The 26,854-nt window shown below is 45.1% G+C and overlaps 1 protein-coding gene across 9 annotated transcripts in view; it reads left to right on the forward strand.

Moving 5' to 3' along the window:
- Positions 1-26,854, forward strand: part of FRMPD4 (FERM and PDZ domain containing 4) — a 954,164-nt gene that overhangs the window by 842,664 nt on the left and 84,646 nt on the right. For all 9 annotated transcript variants that reach the window (XM_023588961.3, XM_004459124.5, XM_058291446.2 and 6 more), the window contains 2 exons: positions 7,219-7,379; positions 11,766-11,868. In XM_023588961.3, the coding sequence (XP_023444729.1) occupies positions 7,219-7,379; positions 11,766-11,868 (264 nt within the window). The remainder of the gene's footprint in view (positions 1-7,218; positions 7,380-11,765; positions 11,869-26,854) is intronic.

Below are 26,854 nucleotides of genomic sequence, written 5' to 3' on the forward strand. Positions count from 1 at the left end.
ACCCCCACCCTCCACCCCCCGTTGTCTGTTCTCTGTGTCCATTCTCTTGTGTTCTTCTGTGACCCCTTCTATCCTTATCAGTGGCACCCGGAATCTGTGTTTCTTTTTGTTGCGTCATCTTGTTGTTGTGTCAGCTCTCTGTGTGTGCAGCGCCATCCCTAGGCAGGCTGCACTTTCTTTCGTGCTGGGCGGCTCTCCTTACGGGGCGCACTCCTTGCATGTGGGGCTCCCCTATGCGGGGACACCCCTGCGTGGCACAGCACTCCTTGTGTGCATCAGCACAGCATATGGGCCAGCTTACCACACAGGTCAGGAGGCCTGGGGTTTGAATTCTGGACCTCCCATGTGATAGGTGGACACTCTATCCGTTGAGCCAAATCCGCTTCCCTTCTGGTCATGTCTTGACTGCAGTTAGCTACCAAAGCAGGCGTGGTGAACCCTGGGGTACCTAAGGGTTTCCCACAACCTGCGCTTGCTCTCCTGCCCTCTATTCCACAGTCACTTAGTGACTGGCTTGGAAACACAGCCGTGGAAAGCCTGATGACAGCGATTTAGTCACTAGGGAGCCTAGAACTTCTTTTATCTTTTATTCTCCCATGAACAGCATTGCCTTGTGTATAGCAATTTGTATTTCTGTTTACTGTGTCATTGTATTGGATATGATTTTTCAAATTGAAGACCTCAGAAGCTTACCTAAAATTTGTGAGGCGTTTCACTGAGAGAGTGGGGCCTCGGGTATTTGGAATGGTATTGATTTGGCTTTCAAATTTTAAGATGGAATGAATTCATCATGTCTGAAATGTATTCCTTTCAATTTGCTTATTCCCGTACAATAGTACTTTTTGAATGCTTACTTCATGCAAGACGTTTTACTACATACTTTGCATTTATTCACGCATTCAATTCTCACCATCATCTTTTAAGGTCATTACTGTGATTATCACCCCTTGCTAGTGGAGGAAACTGAGGCACAGAGTGCTGAAGTGATATGTGCAGGTTCACACTGCTAGGAAGTGGTGGGGTCAGGATTTGAACCCAGGCAGTCTGGCTCCAGAGTCTTACTCCAAGCTACAATGTCTGGTTTTACATTCATCCTGTACTGGGCATTTATTTGCTACTCGTGCAAACCAGAGAGTGTCACCTCCTTGAAGAGAGAGTGTCTCCTACCATTCAGATACATCAGGTCACAGGACTTGCATCAGGCAACCTGCTGGTGGATCCACCCAGATGGGGAACATCGGGCGTGTGCAGGAAGCAGGGCCCAGAGCAGGAATCCCACCCCTGCTTGGTTAGAGGGGCTTCCAGATAGACTCAAAACCCAGCTATTTCTTGCCATCTCTATCACTCGCACCCTGGCCCAAGCCACTGTGACTTTTAAAAAAATCTTCTTTAAAAATTGTATCGTGGTAACATCTATACAACATAAAATGTCCCATTTTAAGCACTTTCAAGTGTGCAATTCAGTGGTGTTCATGACATTCCCAATGTTGTGCCACCATCTCCACCATCGAGTCACCATGATCTCTTGCCAGGTTCGATGCCGTGCCCCTGACTCGATCTCCCTGCTTCCACTGGGGACCCTCTCCAGCCTGCCCTCCACACCAGACCTACCAGTGGTTTCTTATTTCACTCAGAGCAAGAGCCAAAGTCCTTCCAAGGGCTGATGTGATCAGCCCCCAGGCCCCATCACCTCTTTCTCACTGTCCTCGCTGCCTCCAGCCCCACGCACTGGCCTCCTCCCGGCTCCCCAGGCATGCTCTTGTCAGGCACTGTAGGCCTCAGGACCTTGGCACGCACTTGCTGTGCCTTCTGCCTGAATGCGCCTCCCCCCAACCGTTCCCCAAGCCCCAACAGAACTTGGAGCGCCCCTCACCCAGCAGCTCTCTCTCCTTCCTCCCGGCTTGATTTTTCTCCTTAGGGGTCATAATGACCCAATAGCCCATATATTTTATAAATTTATTAGTTTGTTCTCTGCCTCCCAACACTGGAGTGAACTTTTTTTTTTTTTTGGTCTGCTTTCTTCCTGACCAGATCCCCAGAACTGAGAACCCAGTGGGCAGTCAATAAATATTGGTTGACTAAAGGAATAAATGAATACATTATAGAGTGGTTTTAGAGAATTAAATGCACTAATCTAGGGAAAGCATTTGGAACAATACTTAGCACAGAATTAGTGTTTAATAAATGCCCACTATTAATAATACTATGCTATGAATGGGTGGATGGTTGAATAAATTAGATACTCTTACTTTATCATCAGGTAACAGAAAGAAAATAATCAAGCCGTAGATGTTTTAAATATTTAAGCTGGGAAGCGGACTTGGCCCAGTGGTTAGGGCGTCCGTCTACCACATGGGAGGTCCGCGGTTCAAATCCCGGGCCTCCTTGACCCATGTGGAGCTGGCCCATGTGCAGTACTGATGCGTGCAAGGAGTGCCCTGCCACACAGGGGTGTCCCCCGCGTAGAGGAGCCCCACACGCAAGGAGTGCACCCTGTAAGGAGAGCCGCCCAGCGCGAAAGAAAGCGCAGCCTGCCCAGGAATGGCGCCGCCCACACGGAGAGCTGACACAGTAAGATGACGCAACAAAAAGAAACACAGATTCTCGGTGCCACTGATAACAACAGACATGGACAAAGAAGATGCAGCAAATAGACACAGAACAGACAACCAGGGTGGGGAGGGGAAGGGGAGAGAAACAAATCTTAAAATATATATATTTAAGCTTACATTTGTAGCACACGCTAGAGGATGTAATTGGGGACATCATTTGTGTTGTGTTTTCCCATTATCTAGAAGACATATTATACCCCACCCTTGCCTGGGCAGGCACGTGGTCCCCAAATGTTGTTGCATTTTGAAATGACCCAGGGATCGTAAAAAGAAAACAAAATGACACCTGGTCTCTACTTCTAGATCTTCTGATTTAATGGGTCTGGATGCGACCTTGGCATTCAGATTTTTTAATGCTCCCCTGGTGACTCTAATGTGCAGTGAAGTTTGGGAACCACCGCTGTAAGCTTTTCCCAGAACTAGCTACAGCAAGGGGAAAGCCTTCCCACGTCCCTGTCTGGGCTGGGGATTCTGAGAGATGCCAAGCAGGGTTCAGATCTCTGCTCTGCAGCCCCCAGGAGTGTGGGCAAGCCACCTAACTGCCTCTAGCCTGCCCTTGCTCATTTAGATCTGCAGGGTGTGCTGTGGATGCCAACTGCCCAGCGCTCAGGGCCACGCCCAGCCACGCCCGTGACGCCCCCTCCTCCCTTCCTCTTTTCCTTCCTCTCTCCCTCCCTCCTCCCCCTCCTTCCTTTCTTCATTCCATTCCTTTCTCCCTCCTTCACTCTGCCCTTCCTTCTCTCACTCTCTTTCTCCTTCCCCACCCAGGGCCTGGCCTAAGGCTTCTGCCCTGAAGACTGGGGCCCCACCAGCGACCCCTGCCCACCTGAGGTCTGCCCCCTCCTCCGTCTCCAAGCACATGCCCCACTTGGTGGCTGTGTCTAATCGCTGGGTCCAGACAGACATAAGACAGCCCTTCCTCTTCTACCCTCTAACGCTGCTGTTCTGAGCCTGGATATTTTTAGAAGTGTGCTAGGACACTACCTAGCACATTACCAGGGCCCTGTGCTCGGAAGTTACTCCCGCCCTTGGTTGAATGCTCTGCTGTCACCATCTTGAACTTCATGGTCTTTTTTTTTTTTTAGTTTTTTTTCCTCTATTTTTAAAAAAATATTACATAAAAAAAATAAGAGGTCCCCATATATCCCCATGCCCCTCCCCCACTCCCCCCACATCAACAACCTCTTCCATCATCGTGGCACATCCATTGCATTTGGTGAATACATTTTGGAGCCCTGCTGCACCACATGGACAGTGGTCTACACTCTCCCCCAGTTCACCCAGTGGGCCATGGCAGGACACTCAATGTCCAGCATCTGTCCCTGCAGCACCACCCAGGACAACTCCAAGTCCTGAAAATGCCCCCACGTCACACCTCTTCTTCCCTCTCCCTGCCCTCAGCAGCTACCGTGGCCACTTTCTCCACGTCAATGCTGCAATTTCTTCCCTTACTAATCACAATAGTTCCCCAGCAGAACACCACTAAGTCCACTCTAATCCATACTCTATTCCTCCATCCTGCGGACCTGGGATGGTGATGTTCATGGTTACTTTTTAACAAGGGAGCCTGCAGATGATGTAGCTTGTCGTGTGCGCTAGATTCAGAATCATAAGACCCAGGTGTGACTCGCACCTGGCTGACACCTGAGAAGAGTGTGACCTTGACCCAGTTGTTTACACTTTCAGCATTTGCAAAGCGGGGACGGGGGGAAAGCTACACATCAGCTCTGTACACTCTTTTCACCTCGCCTTCCGGATCTGAAGGAGCTAAATGACAATGACATTTCCTTTCTGCTTAAAGGAGAGTTTAAACTTTTCTTTTCCTAGTCAGTGATGTATGCCTAAAGAGCAGATCCTCGAGGGCTCTCACTGATGTTCCTTAACTCTTATTAATTACCCAGAAGGACAACAGGACTCCTCCTTCCCTGTCTGTCTTTATTACATGTGAGCAATATTTTGGCCAGATGGTGTACAGAGTAGCCTCATCCAAGGTACTTAAAAATGATCTTCTTTTACTTATTGAAGAAGATTAGAGAGAGAGAAAATTGAATTCAGCCCATGTCACTGAAATAATCTTGGCTTACATTACTTTAAGGAGATTTCCAGCATTCAGACTAATAACTCTTCCCCCAAAGACGGCTGCCTAGGATAAGGTGCATAGGTAAAGACTTCATTAAGAGGCACAGGAGTGGATTTTTAAATCTGACTCTGACACACCAGCCATGGGCCCTGAGTGACAGCCAGCCTCTCTTTGATCTCAGTTTCCTTATTAGGAAAGTAGAGATAGCAATACCTGCTCGGCTCCCTCACTCTCAAGGTTGTTTTGTGAATCCCGTGAAATATCGGTGGAAGCATGTTGAAAAAATTTGACTACTGTACAAATTACAAGTTGGGATAATTGGTGAGACTTAAACCAAAACTTCATTTAAATCATATGAAAAGCTTACCAGAAAATAAATGCCAAGAACCAAATTCTCAACCTCTTTGGCAGGGAGATGCATTTGACACTGGGATGGCCTGTCACCACCAAAATGAGCCACGTCACTTAAGTTGCATTGGAGCTCACAACCTTCCTCTCCCCACCCCACCCCATTTCCTGTAAGCTTATCATCCAGTCTCTAGCTCTCTGAGACAGTTTGATTTGCTTAATACATATCTGAGAGGTCATGTAGTATTTGTCCTTCAATGCCTGGCTTGCTTCACTCAGCATAAGGTCCTCAAGATTCATCCATGTTATCCCATGTGTTGGTGTATGCTCAGGAGACTTGAATCTCTGGTCAGTCCTTGTGCCAGCTGGACCCTGAGCCTCAGCAGAGTTGTAACACCTACTCTCCAGTTCATTGGACTTATGTAGGTTAGCCAACAAGGAGGTGAGGATGGTCAACCACCAAACCAGGGAATCAAGAGAGTCTAAAACTATAAGCAGGAGAATTCCATCCATCAGCTATGTGAGATTTAAGCCCCCTCTCGATTTAGAGGTGGAATGAACATCACCATGCCAGGGTCCTCAAAATGGAGGAATAAAATTTGGGTTAAAGTGGACTTACTGGTATTCTATTATAGAATTATTGTGACTCTAGAAATGGAAGAAATTATATCATCGATGTGGAAACAGTGGCCACGAGGTTGCTGAAGGCAGGGAGAGGGAAAAGAGATGTGATATGGGGGCATTTTCAGGACTTCGAGTTGTCCTCAATGATATTGCAGGGATAGATGCAGGACATTATATCTCCTGCCATAACCCACTGAATGGCCTGGGAGAGAGTGTAAACTACACCGTAAACTATAATCCATGCTGTATAACAATGTTCCAAAATGTACTCATCAAATGCAATGAATGTACCACACTGATGAAAGAAGTTGTCGATGTGTTAGGAGTGGGGGGTGTGGGGAGTGGGGTATATTTAATAAATATATATATATATTTAATAAAGATGGGACCAGGGGACTCACAGCTTTTGGAACTGAGAGCCTCAACCCTAGTTTTCATATCATATTTATTAGAAATTACAAAGCAGTAGCTATCTGTGTTACTTTCAAGGCTATTTGTTATTAGAACTGCAACATTTACAATAATAGGGAACAGGCCATACAAACTTCAAATGCCTCCTCATGCGAATAATTTTCGTACTGACAAGATAGTGTTTCGTTTAGTCAAGGCCTGGTGTTCCTAAGCCCACACTTCTTATCTGTGTTATGGAAACATTTTAACTTCAAGCCAGGTTCCCAAGTTCAAATTCAAGCTATTTTCCCACATTTTCCCTTTTTGTTTTTGCAAAGTAATGAACACAGCTTGGGCAGTTTCTTGTTGTATTAATCCCAGGAGGTTTTGTAGTGTGCATCTGAGAGCTAAATACATACAAAACAGACAGGAACAGATAGTTAATATACCTCCTAGTCTTATATATTTTAATGTAACATTTTGTGTGATCTATGTCTTTTAAAAAATAATTTAAAAATGAAAAAAAATTGCATTGGCGCCTGAAGCCATAGATGTTACCTACAAAACAGCCATGTCACTTTGAGGCTCTTCCTCAACACATCAGTTATAACGTGATGGCTTTTCTTACTTTTTATCTATTTAGTAATTCAATTATTTGTTGAGAATCTACTATGTGCCAGGCACTGCTCCAGGTAAATCAGCAAATAAAACAAAGTTTCTTGCCTTCATGGAGCTCACATTCTAGTATGGAGAGAGAAACAATAAAAATGAGTATATTCTGCAGCACGTTGGCAGGTGATCAGTGCTATGGGGGAAAAAATTCCAGATTGCAATTTTAAAATATGTTGCCAGGTTAGTGCTCTTTAAGAAGGTCATCTCTAAGCAAAGACTTAAAAGAGGCAAGGGTGAGCCCCATAGATAGCTGCAGGACGAGCGCTCCAGAGATGGGGAGCAGCCCGGGCAAGGGCCTAAAGCAGACGTGGGGCTGGAGGTGTCAAGGACCAATGGGGAGACCACAAAAGCTGTGTTGGGGTCCCCTGATCTTCTCCACTCTCTACCTAACAGAGCATGGACGGCTCAGAAACCAGAGAGGATGTGATTGCCAGGCCGATGCTGAGTATATCCATTGACGCCGCGTCTCTCTTGTGTCTGTTTTTTCCACAGTCACATGACACAGGCCATACCATTTGACGACCCTCGGTTAGAGAGCTACCAAATCATCCCTCCAGCTCCCCGGAAGGTGGAAATGAGGAGGGACCCTGTGCTGGGATTTGGTTTCGTGGCAGGGAGTGAAAAGCCAGTGGTTGTTCGCTCAGTGACGCCAGGTAAGCCCCCGGCCCCACTCCTTGGTCTTCTAGGACCATCAGCCCCACCCGCCAGAATGATGGCTGTTCAGTCCCTTAAGTGGGTGCCTAGGCTGTGAAAGCTGGGGGTATCGTTCCAACACCCAGATAGGGTCAGACCACCAGAGGGACAGAAATGGCTCTTCAACCTATGTTTTGAACTGCTGAATCCATCATTTCATTTGACTAAGGAAAAGACTGATTCCTTGGTGCTGTACGGTTTCAGTAAGCTCCTGAAGAGCTCCTCAGTAAAACAAGGAGGAAGTGCTCTTTACCACATTTAGTCCTTGGGATGGATGTGTTGTTTAGCAACTCAGCACTCCCCTCCCTTCCCACTGAAGGCAGAATAGAGCTCCCCGCCCCCTGGTTGAGGGGCTGGGCCATCTGACTGACTTTAACCAATGGAATGGTAGCACAGATGACATCAGCAAAGGCTTGAAAGGTGCTTGCACAGTTCAGCTTGTTTCTTGGGCTTCAGCCATGGCCATTAAAAGGGCTCTCCCTGGGTAGCTGCTACCCTTTCCGCCTGAGTTCCAGAATGAACACATCTGAATGAACACCTGAAGCCTGAAGCTAAGTGCAGCCTGGCCTGCAGTTTGAAGCCGAACTACCCAACTGTGCTTAGCCTAAGTTAGCCAGTCTGTAGTCATACTAAAGACCCATGCATGAGAAGAAATGACTATTAGACACCCCACTGAGCTTGGAAGGTTTGTTATGCAGCAAACACTGACTGATACAATGCCAAAGCTCTTAAATCCTATAGTTTGGTCAGATAAGTAATGTACTTTGCCTTGATCATCCTTGTTAGAGTATACAGATGCTCCATGATCACTGCATTGGAGTACGCCAGAATTAATGCAGGGGCCTGAAGTGGGCTGCCGTTGCCATTCCTGAAATGATGCCTTTTGTATTATGTATTTATGTACTTATTTTAATGTTCCTGTATTGGATTTATTTCCAGACAAAAGGAAATTTTCTTCCATACTGATTATCTCCAGGATTTTGCAAATCAGTAATAGAGCTCAGTAGCAAAGTACTGTAGTCAAGAGCACAGACACTGGTGTCAGATGGCCTGCGTTCAAAATCTCCCTTATTAGATTTTTTAGCTTCCCTGTTATTTAAGTCCCCTGCAGTTCAGTTTCGTGTAACTTCTCTGTATCATCTGAATAATGGGGATCATGGTCGTATCTAACTTACAGGGCCATGTCGAGAATGAAATAAGTTAGAAGTGTACTCAGTACATAGTCAACACTCCAAAAATGTTTATCATTGTCATCATCATCATTATTTAACTCTAAAATATTTGGCCAGTTGAGTCGATCAATTAAGGGAAATGAAAGTCAACTAGTGAACTAGGGTAGATTTTTAAAGTTGAGTTCATTTTTCATTGTTGGGACATAACATGCCCCAGGGAAAACACCACAAATACAATCAACCACTCTAGACTTGTACTTAGAAGAATGAGTTTCCTTTGCAGTCCTACCACTGTCTTACCACACAACTTCTTCCTCTGCCTGCCAGAGCTCTTTATTTCATTAGACAGAGATAACAGTTTAGTTCTCTCTGTGGGATTGTCGCACTTGATGTAATTGAGCATTTTATTTTTAAATTTGTTGTTTTTTATGATAATGAAATAATACGTGTTCCGTAAAAAATTGCAAACAATGTAGATGGTATAGAGGAGAAAGTGAAAAAAGAAAAAAGAGTCACCTGATTCCCTACAACCAAGAGATAACAATTATTAATGCATACACAGAAAGCATATGTGTAGTAAATATAATTTGGTGCATAAGCATACACATACAAACACATATTATATATATTTATATATAGTGTATGTATAAATACATACACAATTGTTTTTCCTAAATGGGATATTGGGCATGCTGTTTTGTTATACTGATATATTTTTAGATCCCTAGTTCTGAGGTTCTCCAAAGTGTGTCTCCTCCAAGGAGCTGACTAGAAATTCGACTTGTGTTTTTCATTTTCTTGCATTGTTTCACTGTTCCTTCAGCTTCTTCCCTTCCTTGTCCTCGACCCTCTCCAAAGGTTCAAAGACACTAATAGCTACTGTTAGACAATTTAGAGAAGAGGAGAAAAAGTGAAACAGAGGTCAAAGAGTAATGTTTCCTGTCGAGTTCATGAAAGAAACTGCTGGTCAAATAAACTGTGTCTATCATAAAAACGACTCTACTAAAATCCCAAGTGATTTCAGTGGCATGACCTGGCTTTCTATATTAGACAACCTAGTGTTCAGAGCAAAAGGTATGAGACAATTCTCTGAAGCATGCCGCTGTTTCATATCTCGGAACAAACCGAGGGTTGCTTCCTTCAGATTTCTTGATTCAAGTTGCTTTATTGAACAAGGATTTTTCCATTGGATTGAAAAGCATTGGTCAAATATAAGTGTTTGTCTATTCCTTTTAGAGTGGTTTTCTTATGAGAATAGTTATGATCCATTAACCAAACAATTATTTTGAAAACTATTCTGTATTTGACCAGCATTTTATTTCTAAGCATTCTCTTGACTGAATTTGAGTGAGTGCTTGCACATAATCCAATAGTTATAAGTTTCCCCAGTGATTTTCCAAATTCCTTATGTGTGCAAACATTGGATTTTAGTTCACACATCTGTGAAATGAGTATTTTCTATCACTGATAAGGGGCCATGTTAAAGTTTTCCCCACACCCATACTCCCCAGAAGGAAGACAAGTTTATACATATATGACAGCTTGCAGGACACATATGCCAACCGTCTGAGTGGGTGGGGAACAACTGAATTACTTTCAGTTCTGTGTTCTGGGCATGCAGTGTTCATTTGGCCTACTAAATAAAGGAAAAGCAAAAAATATTTGAAAGGTAATGTTTCAACAGGACCTGTCACCCAGTGCTAGGCCTCTGGGAATAGATAGACCTTATACAGACAGAAATGTTAAGAAGGTAATCGAGATAAGTGTTCGTTGTGTAGATTTTATTTAAATGCAGATGTGTGGCTGACTCAAATGTGGCTTTAAGTGTATGTCATGTCTCTAGAGACCTGATATGAGCAGTCTTTGAATTATGGGAGCAGGATCAAAGAAGAAGAAGAAGGCCATTCTGGACTTGGAAGTGTGTTCACAGACTGAAGTTGAGATCCAGTCCTACCCCTTCAAGCCAATTCCCAAGCCTGCGTTAGCCTCAGTTATCTCATTATATGGAAAGGATTATAGTGTTCAGTTGGGCTTAGTAGGCAAAGCATTTAGCCGGTTGCCTGGTGAATAACAAATGTCCAGCAGATATTAGTTCCCTATCTTCTCCTTGGGAAAACAACTAAGAGAGAGAGGGAGAGGCCTTCCCTGACAGCCAGAGCTGGCCAGGCCCTCACAGCTGGGTCATGGTGTTCTGTTGAACATGAATAACTTCACAGGATATCAGCATCAGACAAGGCCACTCTGTGAGTGTGATGGAGCAAGGCAAATACAAGACTGCACCGTAATCACATCGGAGCACAGCCAAAGACCTCTGAGTGCAGTCCAAACCACCAAAACGACCAAACACCTCCCTCTCCCTGCTGATATAAGGGACTGCTGCTGCTTTACCAATCACAGCTTTAGCCCTGCTTCCTTCCTCCTGCCTTTTAAGCAAGAATTATTAAGATTAAGATGCCCATCATAGAATTATCCATGCTTCCCGATGGCATCTAATCCAGAGCAAACCTGATTCCTTGAACCCTCCCCCAAATCACCTAACACAAGCCCACAGCCTATAAGAAGTCCTTTCTTGCATTCTTTTATCGAGTTGCCCTACAGTACCCCATGTTGTGCGGTCTCCCTTGCCATGAGTAAATAAACTTGACTTTGTTCAAATATAGGTGTGCCCGGGTGGTTGTACCTTTGGCTGCAGGCCATCACCATACCTGATGGGCTACCTGTTGGGAGATATCTTCCTCTAGGAGCCTCCCTACTCAAAGTACCGTCAGATAACCAGCAGCAGTGGCAGTATTTTGTAAGATCCAGGGCTTGTTAGAAATGTATTATCTCAGCCCCTCACGGCCACCCCAGTCTTCTGGGTGATTCACAAGCACGTCAAACTATGAGAAGCCCTGCTCAACCTCACCTGGGAAGTTTTAGAAAAATGGTGATGCCAGCTTGCCTCCCCCAGAGATTCTGATTTGATTGGCCTGGGTGCATTCCGGCCATGGGGATGGTCAAAAGCTTCCCTCTTCTTTCTCATGTGCAGCCAGGGTTGGATTGACTGAGACAGGGAGCTCTACTTTGTTTTTGCTGATAGCATCTTCTCACAATGGCTCATGAGTGCTGGGGAGAGGAGGCTGGAGGGGTTAACCAGGGTCTTCTCACGTGTGCTTACCTCTCATTTGTCTCCAGGTGGCCCCTCGGAAGGAAAGCTGATCCCGGGAGATCAGATTGTAATGATTAATGATGAGCCAGTGAGCGCAGCGCCGAGGGAGCGGGTCATCGACCTGGTCAGGTAGGTGACTCTCTCACCTGTGTACAGCCCTGAGCCCTGATCAAACACAGGAAGGGCTTCCTTGGGCCAGTTTAGGCACAAACCCACACATTCAAGTCATTGACGGTGGTGGTGACACTGACCGGTGATATAAAATAGGCACCATACACCAAGTTCACACTCAGGTCACATATGTTTCAACTTAACAGCTGTTGACTCCTCTTTCCATTGCCATGTCCAAAGGTTGTGTGTTTTAAATTTTCCCTTCCAAAGTGACTACCAATGGCTTTTCCACAATCAGGGAGGTCAAAATGCAATATCAAGTTCAGCTTAAGTGATGAGTAATTTTACGTACGTAGGTCCATGGATACTCAAGGACACAATTCCCTGATAGCTCATACTTGACTGAGTGATGCATTATTGAAGTTTGAGATCATCAGCCAAGGCCAAAGGATAATTGACTCAAAGCTAGGACAATTTTTAAAATGTGCCTGGTTTGTTGGTTTAGTCGGATCGTGGATATGAGTAGTTTGCTATGTGATGTTCTTATTCATGACTGGTGCACCAAAAAATGTCTTTTATATGGTGTTAACATATTGGGCAAGAATCCCCTTAGAAACCACTGGAGTTGCACTTCCACAGTGAATTTAGGGCGAAAGGCTTCTTTGGAAAATTTCCAAATGAAGCTGTGCATATTGTATGAACAGATCTACTAGTGCCACAGGGGTGGGGGAGGATAACAGGAGTGCAGCATTTATTTTTCACAAACTGAGCTTTGCAAGCATGATGGAAATGGAAGCTAAAGCAACCAGAACACTAAGCTGAGAAGGGGGTCTTCTAACGTTTACTTTCTGCATAACAAAATTAGTATCTGTATTTTGGGAAAGGCCATAAGGGGAGTAGTTCTGGTGTCTTCAGGAGAAAGTTTTTCCTCCCAAGCCTACTTCAGCTTCCGCTCCACAGAGAGTCCCTGGATGGTTAAACCTCCTTGGAAGTACTGGGAGAAGGGTAGGAAACAGAGAAATAGAGATAGAAGGGGCTCATTTTTCGGGGGACTAACCATCCCTGTCTGCCTAGAAGTGTCCCAGTTTTAGCAGTGAAGGGGCCATGTCCTGGAAGCTCCGCCCATCCCAGAGCAACTGGGACAGTTGGCTATTCTACTTTAGTCTCGGCCTAATACCACCGATCCTACGCAGCTGGCTGGGAAAGTCATACCTGTCCTTGTGGGTCTCCCAGTTCTCCAAAGGATGTCCTTGTAAGCGAGCAGGCATCTAGGCTTCTGTCATATTTGCCCTACACCTGGGACCAAAGAACACTTCGAATCTTCCGATGGACCAGAAATGCAAGCACCAGCAGAAACCCATAAGTGAGTGCCCTTGGGAGGGAGCTGCACGGCCACTCTTTTGGAATTCCTTCTCTCTTGCTAAGCATCTGGTGTGCACAGGCACATACTTCACCCACGCAGGCCCTGAGCCTGGGGTCACTTTGCATCCTGGATACCATGTCTGCACTTGATAGCAGAAGTCACATGGGCATTTTGTTTGCCCCAGGCTCATGCCTCTTGTGATTAGTCCTATTGATTTCTGCGACTGAAGGATGATAGAAGAAATAAAATATCTGTGTTTGAGTTTACTGTGACCGAATTGCCTGCTGTGGGAGAGAGACAGAGAAAAAGCTATTTAAAAGTGTGATCATTTCCTAGCACTTCTTCCAGGGGCATTTAGAAAGGTTTTTCCCCCAGCAAGACTGTCTTCCTTCTGGTTTAATATATTATGGCAGAAAATGGTGTCACTGTAAACAAAGCATTCTGTATAAGATGGTATACCTAGTGGAGCTCAATGAGTATTTGTCAAGTAAATGAGTCAGAAGAGGGATTGGCAAATGGTGGCTCACAGTCTGAATGCAGCCCACCACCTGTTCTGGTAAGGCCCTCAAGCTAAAAATAATTTTGCCATTTTTAGCAGGTGGGAAAAAAAAGAAGAATGTTTTGTGATGTGAAAATTCCATGAGCTTGCAATTTCAGTGTCTATGAACAAAGTTTTATTGGCACACAGCCATGCCCATTCATTATGTGTGGTCTCTGGACACTTTTGTGCTACAACAGGAGAGTTGAGTAGTTGCCACAGAGACTCTGTGTCTCACAAAACCCAAAATATTTACTCTCTGGCCCTTTACAGCCAAAGTATGTCAATCTCTGTTTTGGGGATTACTAAGGTACCAATTACATTTTCATTGCTTAAATCAAATCTAGACTAAACCTCCAAATATTCTATGCAAAGAATTTCCCTTTAAATGGGATTGTGATGAATTCCGGGATTACCACATGCTTGATAAAGAGACTGTGGCATATTAGAATGGATGGGAATGGAAAATATGCCTTCTTTCCACCTCTCCCTTGGCCCTGCCCTGAAAGTTCTGTTCAAGAAGATGCCTATGGCTACCACACTGTGCGTATACACTCTTGTGATATTAGATAAGATCTTCATAACCAAGAGGGAGAGGCCGTAGGTGAGGGGCACCTAGTGTGGAAAACCACCAGCCTCGGGCTCATTTCCCCAGCTGTGGGCAATGAGCATAGTCTCTCCTTCACAGTTCTTTTCTTCTCTTCCCTTCTTCCTGATGACAAATCAAGTCGCTGGACTGGACTGAAAGAAAGCAACCTGACCTGAACTGGATGGAGAGAATGCGATAAACCTGGGGAAACTGAGGGTTACACTCTTCTAAACTAGGAGAAACAAAAGCAAAGGAATGCAACAAAAAGAAATAAGAAGAGTTTCTTAACCCACATAAGTCTTTAATTGATAGGAGTCTGAGAAAGATGTATCAGAAGAATAATCTTTGGGTCTTTTCCTTTATTATTTCTTCAACCTCAAGTTGTTGTTGTTTTTTTCCTACTGCTTGTTCTAGCTATCCAGGGTAATCAGCAGATGAAGATACACACACAAACACACGCTTTTAAAAAATCAGTCATGAAGCCATAAAACAAAGAATACACCAGGCAGAGGGGATTCCATGTTGACCAAGACACAGTCTTCATCTTTAAGCAACTTAAAATTTCCTTTTCTACCCATTATCACACATACCCCAACTATACCATCTCTTTGCTAGTGAAACCACAATCCAAGACAGAAATGTGAGAGCCATCCTCAAATTTCCCTCTCCCTCGTTTTCCCTACTCAACCATCTATCCATCCAACCATCCATTCTGTTCATCCATCCATGTGCTTATAGAGCCATTTCGACTCAGTGCAAGACACAAACTGGGTCTGTTTTTCTCCGAACATTGTCTTCAACTGGGAACGGTTGCATCTTCCTTTTCCATCCATTACTGTCACCTCAGGCAGAACCCATAGACACCTTCACTTATTCAAGCCCAGTTTGGAGCTCCAACCTTATGTCCAATTTAAATTCCATCGTCTCCTCTCCCTACAAGTCAGACTCAGCCTGTGGGACATGGGATGGGAGTAGGATGTAAGTCTGCTAACTCTCTTTCCCTTCTCAAGGACCAGCCCCTCTGGGATGGAAGTTGGGAGGTGGAATAGGAGGGAGAGGAGAGGTCTTCTTGGTATACTGCCCACCGGTGGAGCCTTCCCTTGGTGACTGTGGCTGCTTCTCTGACTTCCACTAACTGTCTGCTCCCTCTCTGTGGCCAGTACCTACATACTGGCTCCCCTGTGAAGCTCAGATATGATTTCTTTGGTGGTGGAAGTGGGGGCATATTTGTTTTCTAGGGCTGCCATAACAAATTACCACAAGCCGAGCAGCTTAAAACAACAAGAATTTCTTCTCTCACGGAGGCCAGAATTCCCATCCTCAAGGTGTTGGCAGGTTGGATTCCTTCTGGATGCTCTGAGGGAGAACCTGTTCTGTGCCCTTCTCCTAGTTTCTGGTGGTTTCTGGTGGTTTTTGGCATTCCTTGGCTTGTAGACACATCACACTTCAATGCTGCTGCTGTCTTTATATGGCATTTCCCTTTCTGTGTCTCTGTGTGCCATCTCCTCTTCTTGTAAGGACACCAGTTACTGGATTTAGGGCTAACTCTAATTCAGTACGACCTCACCTTAAGTAATTATATCTGCAAAACTCTATTTCCACATATGTTCACATTCTGAGGTTCTGGTTGGACATGAATTTGGGGGGGCACTGTTCAACCCAGTATGGGGGTACTTCTGAGGAGGCCCCCATCCCCACTGTATAGTACCATATGTGGTATGTCTGGCTCCAGCCCTTTCACCCTTTTACTGCTAGTTTTCCTGACCAGAAATCTTGGATGAGGCACCAGTAAACAGCTACTCAACAAAGTGTCCACTTGACATCTGCACACAGGGGAAGACGTAAACTGTCATGAGATCAGAGCCAAGGTTCTCTTTCTACAAAGTTCCCTCTCCCACCCTTTTCCAATCTTCTTATATAGCCTGGGGGAAGCAGAGGAGAAGGGGATATGGTGGTGACTGGAAGGAGCAGGGTACATGGTGTCTCCTCTTAGAAAGCCTGGGGGATCCCACTTGTTTGCTGCTCCCTTTGGAAGGTGGACCGAGCGTCCACATCGGAAGCATCTCATGACATAACAATGGCACAGTTTCAATCGGGAAAATGTAGCTTGATGCTGTAGAATCAGGTGACCTAGAGTCTAAGTTCTATGGAGACGAGACCTTGCCTCTGTGGCTCCCTGCCATGTCCCAAAGACTGAGCACATTGCCTGGCTCATAGGAGTTATTCTATAAAACTTTGTTGAGAAAGTGGACTCTGAAGAGCAGTTTCTGAAAACTACAGCTTTAGATCTAGAGTCCTCCTTCAGCTCTTAAGTTCTAAGAGTTTGAAGACAAGGTAATGAATCAGTGCCTCCGAAAACATCCATTGTATTCACTTATCTATTAAACACTTTTTTAGGCAGCTGCTAAATGCAGGATACAAAGCTAGGCCCTGGATATACGGGGATCAATGAGACGAAGCCCTGCCTTCAGGGAGCCTACAGTTGACATTCCGATGAGCAGTGACATCTATTCTAGTTGGACGTGCTCAAGACAGACAAGCCCCCTACAGTGAAACCCCTGGAGGAGTTGTTACGTCTCTAGGACTTTTACTGGCTATAAAAACACAGAGGCTCCACATGCTATTGAGATGGTAAACATGTGACCCTAAGATGTATTCCCTTTAAATCTCAGGGCTATAAATTTATCTTTATAAAAGCCACAGGTGCTTCATTTGAACCTGATACATCTAAGTACAGTGACACCATGCAGCTGGTTGTAGAGTTTCTATCATAACTGATACCTTCAATCTCATTAAACCAGAATTCTGAAATAATATCTTTCTCCCTAATGAAAAAGCTCATGCATTAGAAAATTTTCCTGTGCCTTCCTATCAGTTTTGTCATCTGACTGCCATTATGTGTACTAACCTAAAATTTTAGCTCTCATAAAATAATGCCTTTTTTTATTGGGCTCTTCAGCCGATATGTGTTTTAATGTCTCTATCTTATACAAGATAAATTCCCTTTCTGTTTAATAAAATATCCCATTTTCTTAGCCACTAAGGAAATCTGGAAAAACACTCATCATTTTAATAACACTGTAAAATTCTCTCTTTAAAAATTGGCATCCATTTACTTGCCTAAGTCGGTTAGGCTTATTTTGTTCTTTTCCCCATTGCAGCATTTGCTCATGGATCATTTTTTGTTTCCTGATACATTTGTGTTTCTTTGTAAATTATTTTTCTTATCATCTGGTTGCTTTATTATAGAAATGTGTTATTTTTTTCCTTGAGAAAATGAAAGAGTTTTGTGGAGACCAATTTACTACTATAGTAACCACATTTTGATTTTTCATGTATTCTTAAAAAGAGCTATAATTGCAGGACTGAAATGAGGAGCGTTCCGTTCATTTCACAGTGCTCAAAGTTGTTAACTCTAACTCATCCTTTACAGTGGTCAGAGAGCAAAATATTTGAAGAATCCATGCCCCTTGCAAATGACCGTATTTTTCTTCCTTAAAAGCACCCAAGGATAATTTCCCTTGGCTTTTCACAATTACACAGATTAGATTTAAAACAGTCTCCCCAAATTAATTTTTTTAAAAAACGTGTAGCATAATTGCTCACAGAAACACTAGGAATCATGTCCCCTTCCCCCAAGGCTCGCCAAACCAGTTAAATTCATTGGCCTTCAACCAACAATTATTGAGCATTTACTACTGGGTGGCAAGTAGTGTGTCACGTCCCAGGGATGTGGACATATGGAAGACGTGATTCCTGCCTTCCGGGAGGAGACTTCCAATCAGTCGCACTGTGCTGATGATTGTGCAAGGCTGGGAGGGTGGGTGCTTGGTGCTCGGTAGCCTTGCCTGGTGGGGATGGTGGGGATGTTATGGCCTCTAGTGACGGGTAGAGCGTACCCATCGGCCCGGTGGGAAGGGCAAGTTCATGCATGGGGAAAGGGTCGATTTCTTTTCCTTTTGTTCCTGGAAACCCCAGATGCTCCTAATGGACACTCGCTTCACTCCCTGCTGATGCAGAGCTATCCTTTGCCCAGGCGGCTGTCCTGAACCACCACGTCATCCTTTCCTCTTGCCCTCCTTCAATTGCCCCTGCAAGCAGCAACATAAATCTCCTGGCTTATGTTCTAATGGGGGTGCTAACATTTGGATTAGTGATCTATTTGAAAATCTAATAAATATGATGCACTTTTCCCTTCCTCCTGGAAAAATCCACATACATCCACAGTTTCTCATGTAACATCAGAATGTTCTTAGGTCCCCTAAGCCACTCTGACTTTTCAGCTGACTCTGAAAAGGCTGGTTCCTTTCCTTTCCCTTCTTTACCATCAGCAGGTAACGCTGACGAGCTAAGCACATGGACCGCTCAGTTGTACCCTTTTCCAACAAGGCAGTGGAAACTGATTAGGTACCAGGGTTGAACTGAGGCTTGTTCCTCCTTCTCCCAATTTCTGCACTAGGTCAGCTATCTGGCCCACTGCTGCCTTCTCTCCCTTCCTAAGTAAAAATATTCCTGCTGATCCAATCGGTGAGTGGCTATGGCCATATCTACAGAAGGTTGCCCACATGGGTCAGATGTACCACCCCTTCTACACTAGTATCTTGGGATTGGAGGGCATTTCTGGAAAGCAGTGGTGTTCCCCCGATAAGCAAGTAACTGTAATAAGAAAGAAGAAGGCATGTTAAATTACTAATCATTATTTTGATTCACAAAGACAAAATACTACCTTCCTTTTACTTGAGTAACTAAAACATAAACCTACCCCAAATCAGGGCAACTCTCACTTTAAGACTATGATTATTTTTCTAAAAACAAGAAGAATGCTCAAAAGGGGACTCATGTCTTCCTGTCAACACATACATCCCTACCGAAGAAATGGCTAAGTCACTTCCATGTACCTGACCATAGGAACCTGACTCCACAGTCAAGGTCAAAGGTTTGCATGTAACTTCAAAGGGCAGCTGCTTTTCAACACCTCTGCAAGTGAGAAAGAAAAATATCAATGGCATGTCAACTAGTAAGGATGACGCAAGTTACGTCTGTTGAGTCCTTAGTGTATGCTAAAGTTTGTGCTAAGCCCTTTCCATGGCACTTACTATGAGTTGCTCCTAACCCACTCAGTCCTCACAACAGTGAATGGGCACAATGGTTACACCCAATTTTCAGGTAGGGAAACTGAGACACCAAGAAGCTAAGGAATGTACTTAAGGTCCCACAGCTAATAAGCAGTGGTGCAAACCCAGATTGGCTCTTGGGTGAATACTCTTAACTACTCCTTTACCCCGCTCATCACATTACAGAGTGGAAACTGAGGCTTCCAGAGGTTCAAACACTTGTTCGTGGCCTGGACCAAGGAGGGAAGTGTGGAGTGGGAAGAAGGAGAAAGCCAGTACAAATTACCAGGACCTGGTAACCCAAAGGGGGCCAAGTCTATCTGGCATCTCAAGTCCTCCCTTACTTGGGGCTTCAGCACACGGCGGAGCTGTATTTGGCAACTAGAAGGTGGGTCTTCACTCCTACACCCCAGAGACACACCCCAGAGGCCATTTGTTTGGATTATATACAAATAGCCTGTTGCCTCTCCCTGGTTTACCAAGCGGGTGCCTTGACTTTCATAGGGACAGTTCGGGCGCGCCTGCTTGCTCTGGTCGGCGGGAGACTGGCAAGCTTATTAAGAGCTTATTAAGGGGCCCATCTGAGAAAGAGAACTTAGCACATCTATCTTTTGATCAGTCCCCCCTCATCAGAATTATAATGGGAAGTCAAATCATATCATGTTCCAAAGGCGCTGCATCTGCCGAAGAATACATTAGGAAGGTCACCTTCCTGTCTAATTTCAGCCAGGCTTAGGTGTGTCACGTTGCTGCTTAGCAAAATAACAAAGCAAAGAACATCCACCCAGCATCCGGCACATAAAATATGCATGGTGGCGGATGATATAATAAGGCCTTGTTAGAGGAAGGCCAGCAAGCAATTTCAGTGAAAACACCAAAAGAACAGCCCCTTGGTATGCTGACAGTACAAATTGTGGCCTCACCTATTATACACTTGCAGGGTACAGGGTTTCTGGCGATTGCAAATTATAGAGCCCGGGGAGAAAGAGGTCAGCGGTTCTGGAAAATGGGAAGTATGGGAAAACATTCTAATAAGCATAAAGCGGGAAAGGGGATTTGAGTCCACAGTTCATAAAAGTTATAATGACATATAATGAAGAAAATTAACACGAAAAATGGCTTCACCCAGATTATTTTAATGTCCCTTAGATTTTGTTAATGACTGTCTCTGACTCTCTCATTAAATCTCTCCATTATGATAGATGCTTTTAAGCAACTCATGTATGGCAAGTGGATGGTGAAGATCGAAGAACCAGAAAAAATTTTAAACTAGGGCATGTTTTCAGTGACCTCATAGGGTTGACACTGCTGCTTGCCTTCACATCTTTCTTGCATTAAGAAAAGTAAAATGGAAGGAGAGAATCATCAGCCTATCAGCCCTCTGCCATGTTCTGTTAATCATTTGAACTTCAGATTTATAAATGATTACCTGCCTTTCTAGAGGTAGCGGAAAAGAAAAAAAAAAGAACCTTGGGGAGGCTGTGCCTTTTCCCTGGAGTCTGAGCCTCCCTTGCACAGGGCCTCAGAGGCCCTGAGCTGGAGCTCTCAGCATACTCACTCTTTTTTTTTTTTTTTTTTTTAATTGACTTTGTAATAATATTACATTAAAAATATATATGTGAGGTCCCATTCAACCCCCCCCACACCCCCCCTCTCCCCCCCCAACAACACTCGTTCCCATCATCATGACACATCCATTGGATTTGGTAAGTACATCTTTGGGCACCTCTGCACCTCATAGACAATGGTCCACATCATGGCCCATACTCTCCTCCATTCCATCCAGTGGGCCCAGCATACTCACTCTTTGAGCAACATACTCATTCCCTGAGGACCTTTCTGGCCCTCTTGAGCCCTGCTCAGACCTTCAGAATGTGGAGTTAGGGGTGGGCAGAGGCAGAGAAGAGAAGGCAGGGGCCGGATAAATTCCTGAGCCTGGGCCAGGAGAATGGGAAGAACCCGGTGGTCCCAGAGAAGGCAGCTGGGCAGGCCAGGGGCCGGGTGGGAAGGGACGCCGTGTCCTGCTCTACTTCTAGCCCTGCTTGGGATTTAGGTAGTGACTGAGGCGGGTACTGCAGAGGGATGCTCCGTCTTGAAAAGGGACCTCCAACTCATTTTTCCTCCCAGGAAACACTCAAAACAGTGTTGGGGTGACTTCGTGATATCTGCATGTGATGAGCAGAAAGGTGTGAAGCTGTGTCTTCAGAGCGAGGGTTAGCTCTTTCCCTGAGAGTCCCATCTAATCTCTGGGACTAATTCCCTCTGGGGTCTTGTTCCCTTTGCAGGGTTCTGACTGGGAAAGGAAGGCATGGGTTGCCATGCTCTTTAATCCCTCCAGGCTTTCTAGGGCTTCCCCATGGGTCCTTCCTGAAGGATCAGCTTCTGGAAAGAGAGGGGGGCATGCCTGCCTGTTCACAAACACCCATAACTGTGTGCCCTCCTGCTTGCCCTAAGATCTGCCTGTCTCCCCCATCCTTAGACTCCTCTTCTGCGGAAGAGTCAGCTTTACTCTGATTCACTGAATATCTTTCCTAGCCCGGAGTTTTTACTCTTCATTCCCTAGAACCCAGATCTTTCTCTACTTTCTTCTGCAACAGCCCTTCCCTGGGATGATGAGTGCCCTGTGGTCTGGCTGGCAAATGGTGCCAATCGTATTTGGGAACTTAGGTTAATATTCAAAATAGCCTGCTAGCCAATGAAAAGATGTGTGGCACTGGAAGCAGAGGAATCTGAATTCAAATCCCCCCTCTGCAGTCTACTGGCCTTGCGTAACCTTGGGCAAGGGACTTTATATCATTCTTGTTTCTTTGCCTATAAAATAAATAGGGCATCTGCCTACCACATAGGAGGTCCAAGGTTCAAACCCCAGGCCTCCTTGACCCATGTGGAGCTGGCCCACGTGCAGTGCTGATGCACGCAAGGAGTGCCGTACCACTCAGGGGTGTCCCCGCTTATGGGAGCCCCACGTGCAAGGAGTGTGCCCCATAAGGAGAGCCGTCCAGCGCGAAAGAAAGTGCAGCCTGCCCAGGAATGGTGCCGCACACACGGAGAGGTGACACAGCAAGATGATGCAACAAAAAGAAACACAGATTCCTGTGCTGCTGATAAGGATAAAAACGGACCCAGAAGAACACACAGTGAATGGACACAGAGAGCAGACAACTTGGGGGGGGGGGGTGGAGGCGGGGGGAAGGGGAGAGAAATAAAAAAAAATAAAATAAAATCTAAAAAAAAAAATGAAGTCCTCCTTCATGTAGTGGTAAGAAGTAGACAAACCACCATGAGTAAAGCTGTTAGCAGAGTAAGAAAGCAGAATACGCTCTTAAGAAACTAGTGTCCTCATCCTCCTCAAGGTTACCGGCAGCAGCATTTCTGGCACTGGGTGATCCTGGGACAGTTTCTGAAGTCTCGGGGTCTTGGTCTCCTGGTCTCTAAACGTAGCTAAGAATCCCCACTGCTGAGTCTTTGCCTGAGGAGCACACGGGATAACCTAGGCGAGAGGCCTCTGGGACTTGTAACCCGTTAGGTCCTTGCACCAGACGCTGTCATGACTGCTCCTAAAATTTCAGGGAAGGGGATTGGAGTGCGAGCCCGGACACCCAGTCCAAATCAGGGGGAGGAACCCAGGGCAGAAATCCAATCTTTTATGGCAAATAGAACTTGAGGAGTAATTAGGAAGATCTGAAACTCAGGGTTTGCCAAAGCACCCAGGTTGCACCCCCTGAGGCGCTAGAACCCAGAGCAGCGAACTTGACTTGGGAGCGCACCCAGGTGTGCAAGGTGGTGTCTGGAATAAGGGTGATTGCAGTGTCCTGTCCTGTGGAGGAAGGAAGATGGAAAGCTTCAGGGGCTACTGGCCTATGCCCTGCTGGGGTTGAGATTAGATTAATGGCCTAAGTCAGGGGCCGGCAGACTTTTTCTGCAAAGGACTAGAGACTAAATATTTTAGGTTTTGTGGGTCACATGGTGTCTATAATGATTCAACTCCACTGTTGTAGCACAAAAGCAGCCATAGAGAATAAGGAAACAAGTGGGCATGGCTGTGTTCCAATAAAACTTTATTTATAGGAACAAGGAATAGAGTGTATGTGGCCCATAGCCTGTAATTTGCTGGTCTCTGATCTAAAAGGATGAAACTTGAACAGACCTGATCTGGAGCTAGGAGGATGTAGAGGCTGCAAAACCAAGCAGAGGTGCCAGGCTTTTTGCTAGCCATAATAATAAAGATCAAGCAAATATGATGAACTCTCTGACCATCTAAAACCTCTTTGCAAAGTGGAGAGAGGGGAGAAAGCAAACTTTCCCTGAGCCACCCTAATCCACCCCACAATGTTAATTACTCCCATTCTTTACCCACTGAAACATACATAGACGTTTATTATAACCTGTAGCACATGATGTCATCATTATTTGTGTACTTGACCTTCTTTGTCACAAGTCTGGGTATTTCCTAACAAGGGCCTGTGTTAGGATAGCACTAGCTGCTGGAGCAAGCTCAAAACTATTGCAATGGCTCAGACTCGGCAGGAAGTTATTTGTCAAGCGCATTGAATCCATAGGAAGTGCCCCTGACTGGTGAGCAACTCTCCTTCAAGGGGTGATCCAGGGACTTGCCCCAGGCCCTCTCCATTGTGTGGCTCTGCTGTCCTCCACCCACAGCTTCAGGCTTGTCCCTGTCAAACTGGCAGAAAGGGGAGAACATGGAAGGGCAAGTGGAGGATTTACGGGCCAGTCCAGGAAGTGGTGTGCCACACTTCTGCTCCCCTTCTTAGTCCGGAAGCCAGTCATGTGACTAAATTGACCTGCAAGGGAAGCTAAGTGTAGTCTAGCTGGGTACCCAGGTGGTGAAGGGAGCAGGCTGGCTGAGAAGTCAGCCATTCTCTGCACAGATCCCATTTTGTTCATCGTGTGCCCGCACAGCCTAGCGTTGGGCCTTGTGCAAAATAGGAAAGAAAGGTTTGCAGAATGATCCCTAAAAGTGACTTTAATACCACCCGCCATTCAAAAGACAACATACATTTTATTTTATTACTCTTGCAATTGAATAGACATGAGCCTTGCACCTGAAGCAGGCCCATTGTTTGTGCAGTGCTTCTGTGTATGTGCAGACTTTTTAGCCTTGACACACCATATGTTCCAGATATCTCCATCATCCCATCACTGCCATTCACTGGACTATTTCCATTTGCTTCACTTTTACTGATGTTGCTGTTCTCAACCTCTCCAACTCATTTTCGCTTTATTCATGGCTTTGAAATGAAGTGTTTGGTAAATGGTTTGAATGACTACTCCAGAATGCACCTGCCTTAACCCAGAGTCAGGTCATAGTGCTGGCGTGACGGAGTCACATTTATGCTCACACTTAAGTGCCCTTCAATTTTCTTTAAATTCATGGGCATTAAATAAATAATAACTTGCCTTCTGTTTGGGAAAATGCCGAGTTTACTGCCCATTGCTATGGGATTTTAAAAGGTGATATTTATGCCTTTTGTGCATCAATTACCCATGAACTTGCAGATACACCTGGTTCTCCTCCTGTACTAACAGAATAGGTGTCCATGCGATACAATCTCCCTGAGTTCTCTTCTTGTCATTAAAATGCAGAGTGTCGCTGAGTGAATGGGACCTGCATCTAAGTGAGAGAAGACTGCATTCTACTCTAGCTCTCTCCCAACCAGCTCTGCCAACCTGGACACATAACAGCTTCAGAGTCTTCATCCCTCAAAAGGCGAGGCAGGGCACTATAGGCATTTTGGGAGACACTGTTCTTCACTGCACAGGTCTTTTCTTGAAGGGAAGGACATTTAACATCCCTGATCCCATCCACTAACTCCTAATAGTGTTCTCTAATGGTGGGGTTCCCATCCCATAGAAAACCCCTGGGGATGATTGTTGGGGAACCGTTCCAGCTTAAACATACTATGATTGGTAGTGGAGTCATCTCCCCGTTTTCCTAGGAGGCAGTAATTGTCAAATTCCTGAAGACGAATGATTCGTCAGTGGGTGGGAATGCTCCAAGCTGGCAGAATAATCATGAGAAGGTTGAGAAGAGAGGAGGGAGACCATGAGGCAAGCTCTGTCCCCACTCCCAGGCAACAAGGAGCAAAAGAGTAGGGAGCAAGGAGGTAGCAATTACCAAAATCTGCCACCTCCCTGCTGAGAATCCAGATGGTGTGGTGGGAGAGACCACCATGTTGGAAAACTAAATGGTCAACGGTGGATTTTAGTTATAACTGGGGATCTGAAAAAGGTGTATTGGCTTACGAGTCTGCAGGATGAGGCAGAAAAAGAATTCTTTGAACAAGATGCAAAGAGGGATTTTGTACTCTCTCACCACCCCTCTCCTAGCCTGTTTTTTCATGCAGCCAGTAGCTGCTAGAAGAGGCACTTGAACCTAATTTTTTTAAAAAAGGGAAAACGGAAGCAGCCACCATTTATTCAGCCCTTGGGTCACATACACTGAATCCTTGCACCTCTCTCTGAGTGAGTCTTACTGGACTTGTTCATATTCAAGAAACAAGATTGGACAAGTGATGACTGTGCAGAGCTCAATACTATACTAGTCAGTTCTGTAATTTGCTCAAGGTCAGCCAAGCAGTACAAGATGAAGCCGGGAGGTCAACCCAATCTGTCCATGCTCTTTCTCTTATACCCTGCACCTCTCTGGGTGACAGGAAACGAACAGAGGGACAACAGGGTGAATTAGTAGCAAAGAAGCTAGTCTTAGCTCCTTTCCCAAACCTAATTCAAGGAAAGGGAGGCCCTAGATATGTGGCTAAAGGCCTGAATTGGCTTTCAGCAGCCCCTTTCCAGGGACTGTTAGACAAGGAATGGGCCATTCCATGGTGGCTGGTGTGGATTAGCCTCCAGGGGACCATTCCTGAATGATGGGAGCTGAGTGATATCCTCAGGACCCTTGCATGTCTTAGGCGAGGGGGAAATCTCCCAAGACACAACAATGTCTTTCCCACCAGCCAGGGACTCACAGTAGACATACATTATTTAGAAAAAGAAAGAAATGGGATATTCCTTAAAACCAGTATTACGAGTAAAACTTTTGTACATGCTACATAGTTTTGTTGTCATTGCTTAATGTTGGACAGAATGCAGAAACGAGGTGGGGACTTTCTTTAGGGCCATTTATCCATTTTGGTTTCACAATGAAACATCACCTCTTGCCTGTCAGATCAGTCTTCTTCTAGATATGATTTTGTTTTTATGTTAACATATTTGCTCACAAGCATTCTGTGTATTTTAAATCAATCTTTATTAAGTATACCAAATTATATACCATCACACAGTAGACATTTTTTTAAAAAATGTTCATAAGCTATCTGATAACAACTTAAAAGATAAAATGTAGACTCATTTTCTTCCTGTGGTACACAGGTTTAAACAGA

Source organism: Dasypus novemcinctus, chromosome X (genome assembly GCF_030445035.2).
Source record: "Dasypus novemcinctus isolate mDasNov1 chromosome X, mDasNov1.1.hap2, whole genome shotgun sequence".
In the NCBI taxonomy this organism is placed as follows: Eukaryota; Metazoa; Chordata; class Mammalia; order Cingulata; family Dasypodidae; genus Dasypus; species Dasypus novemcinctus.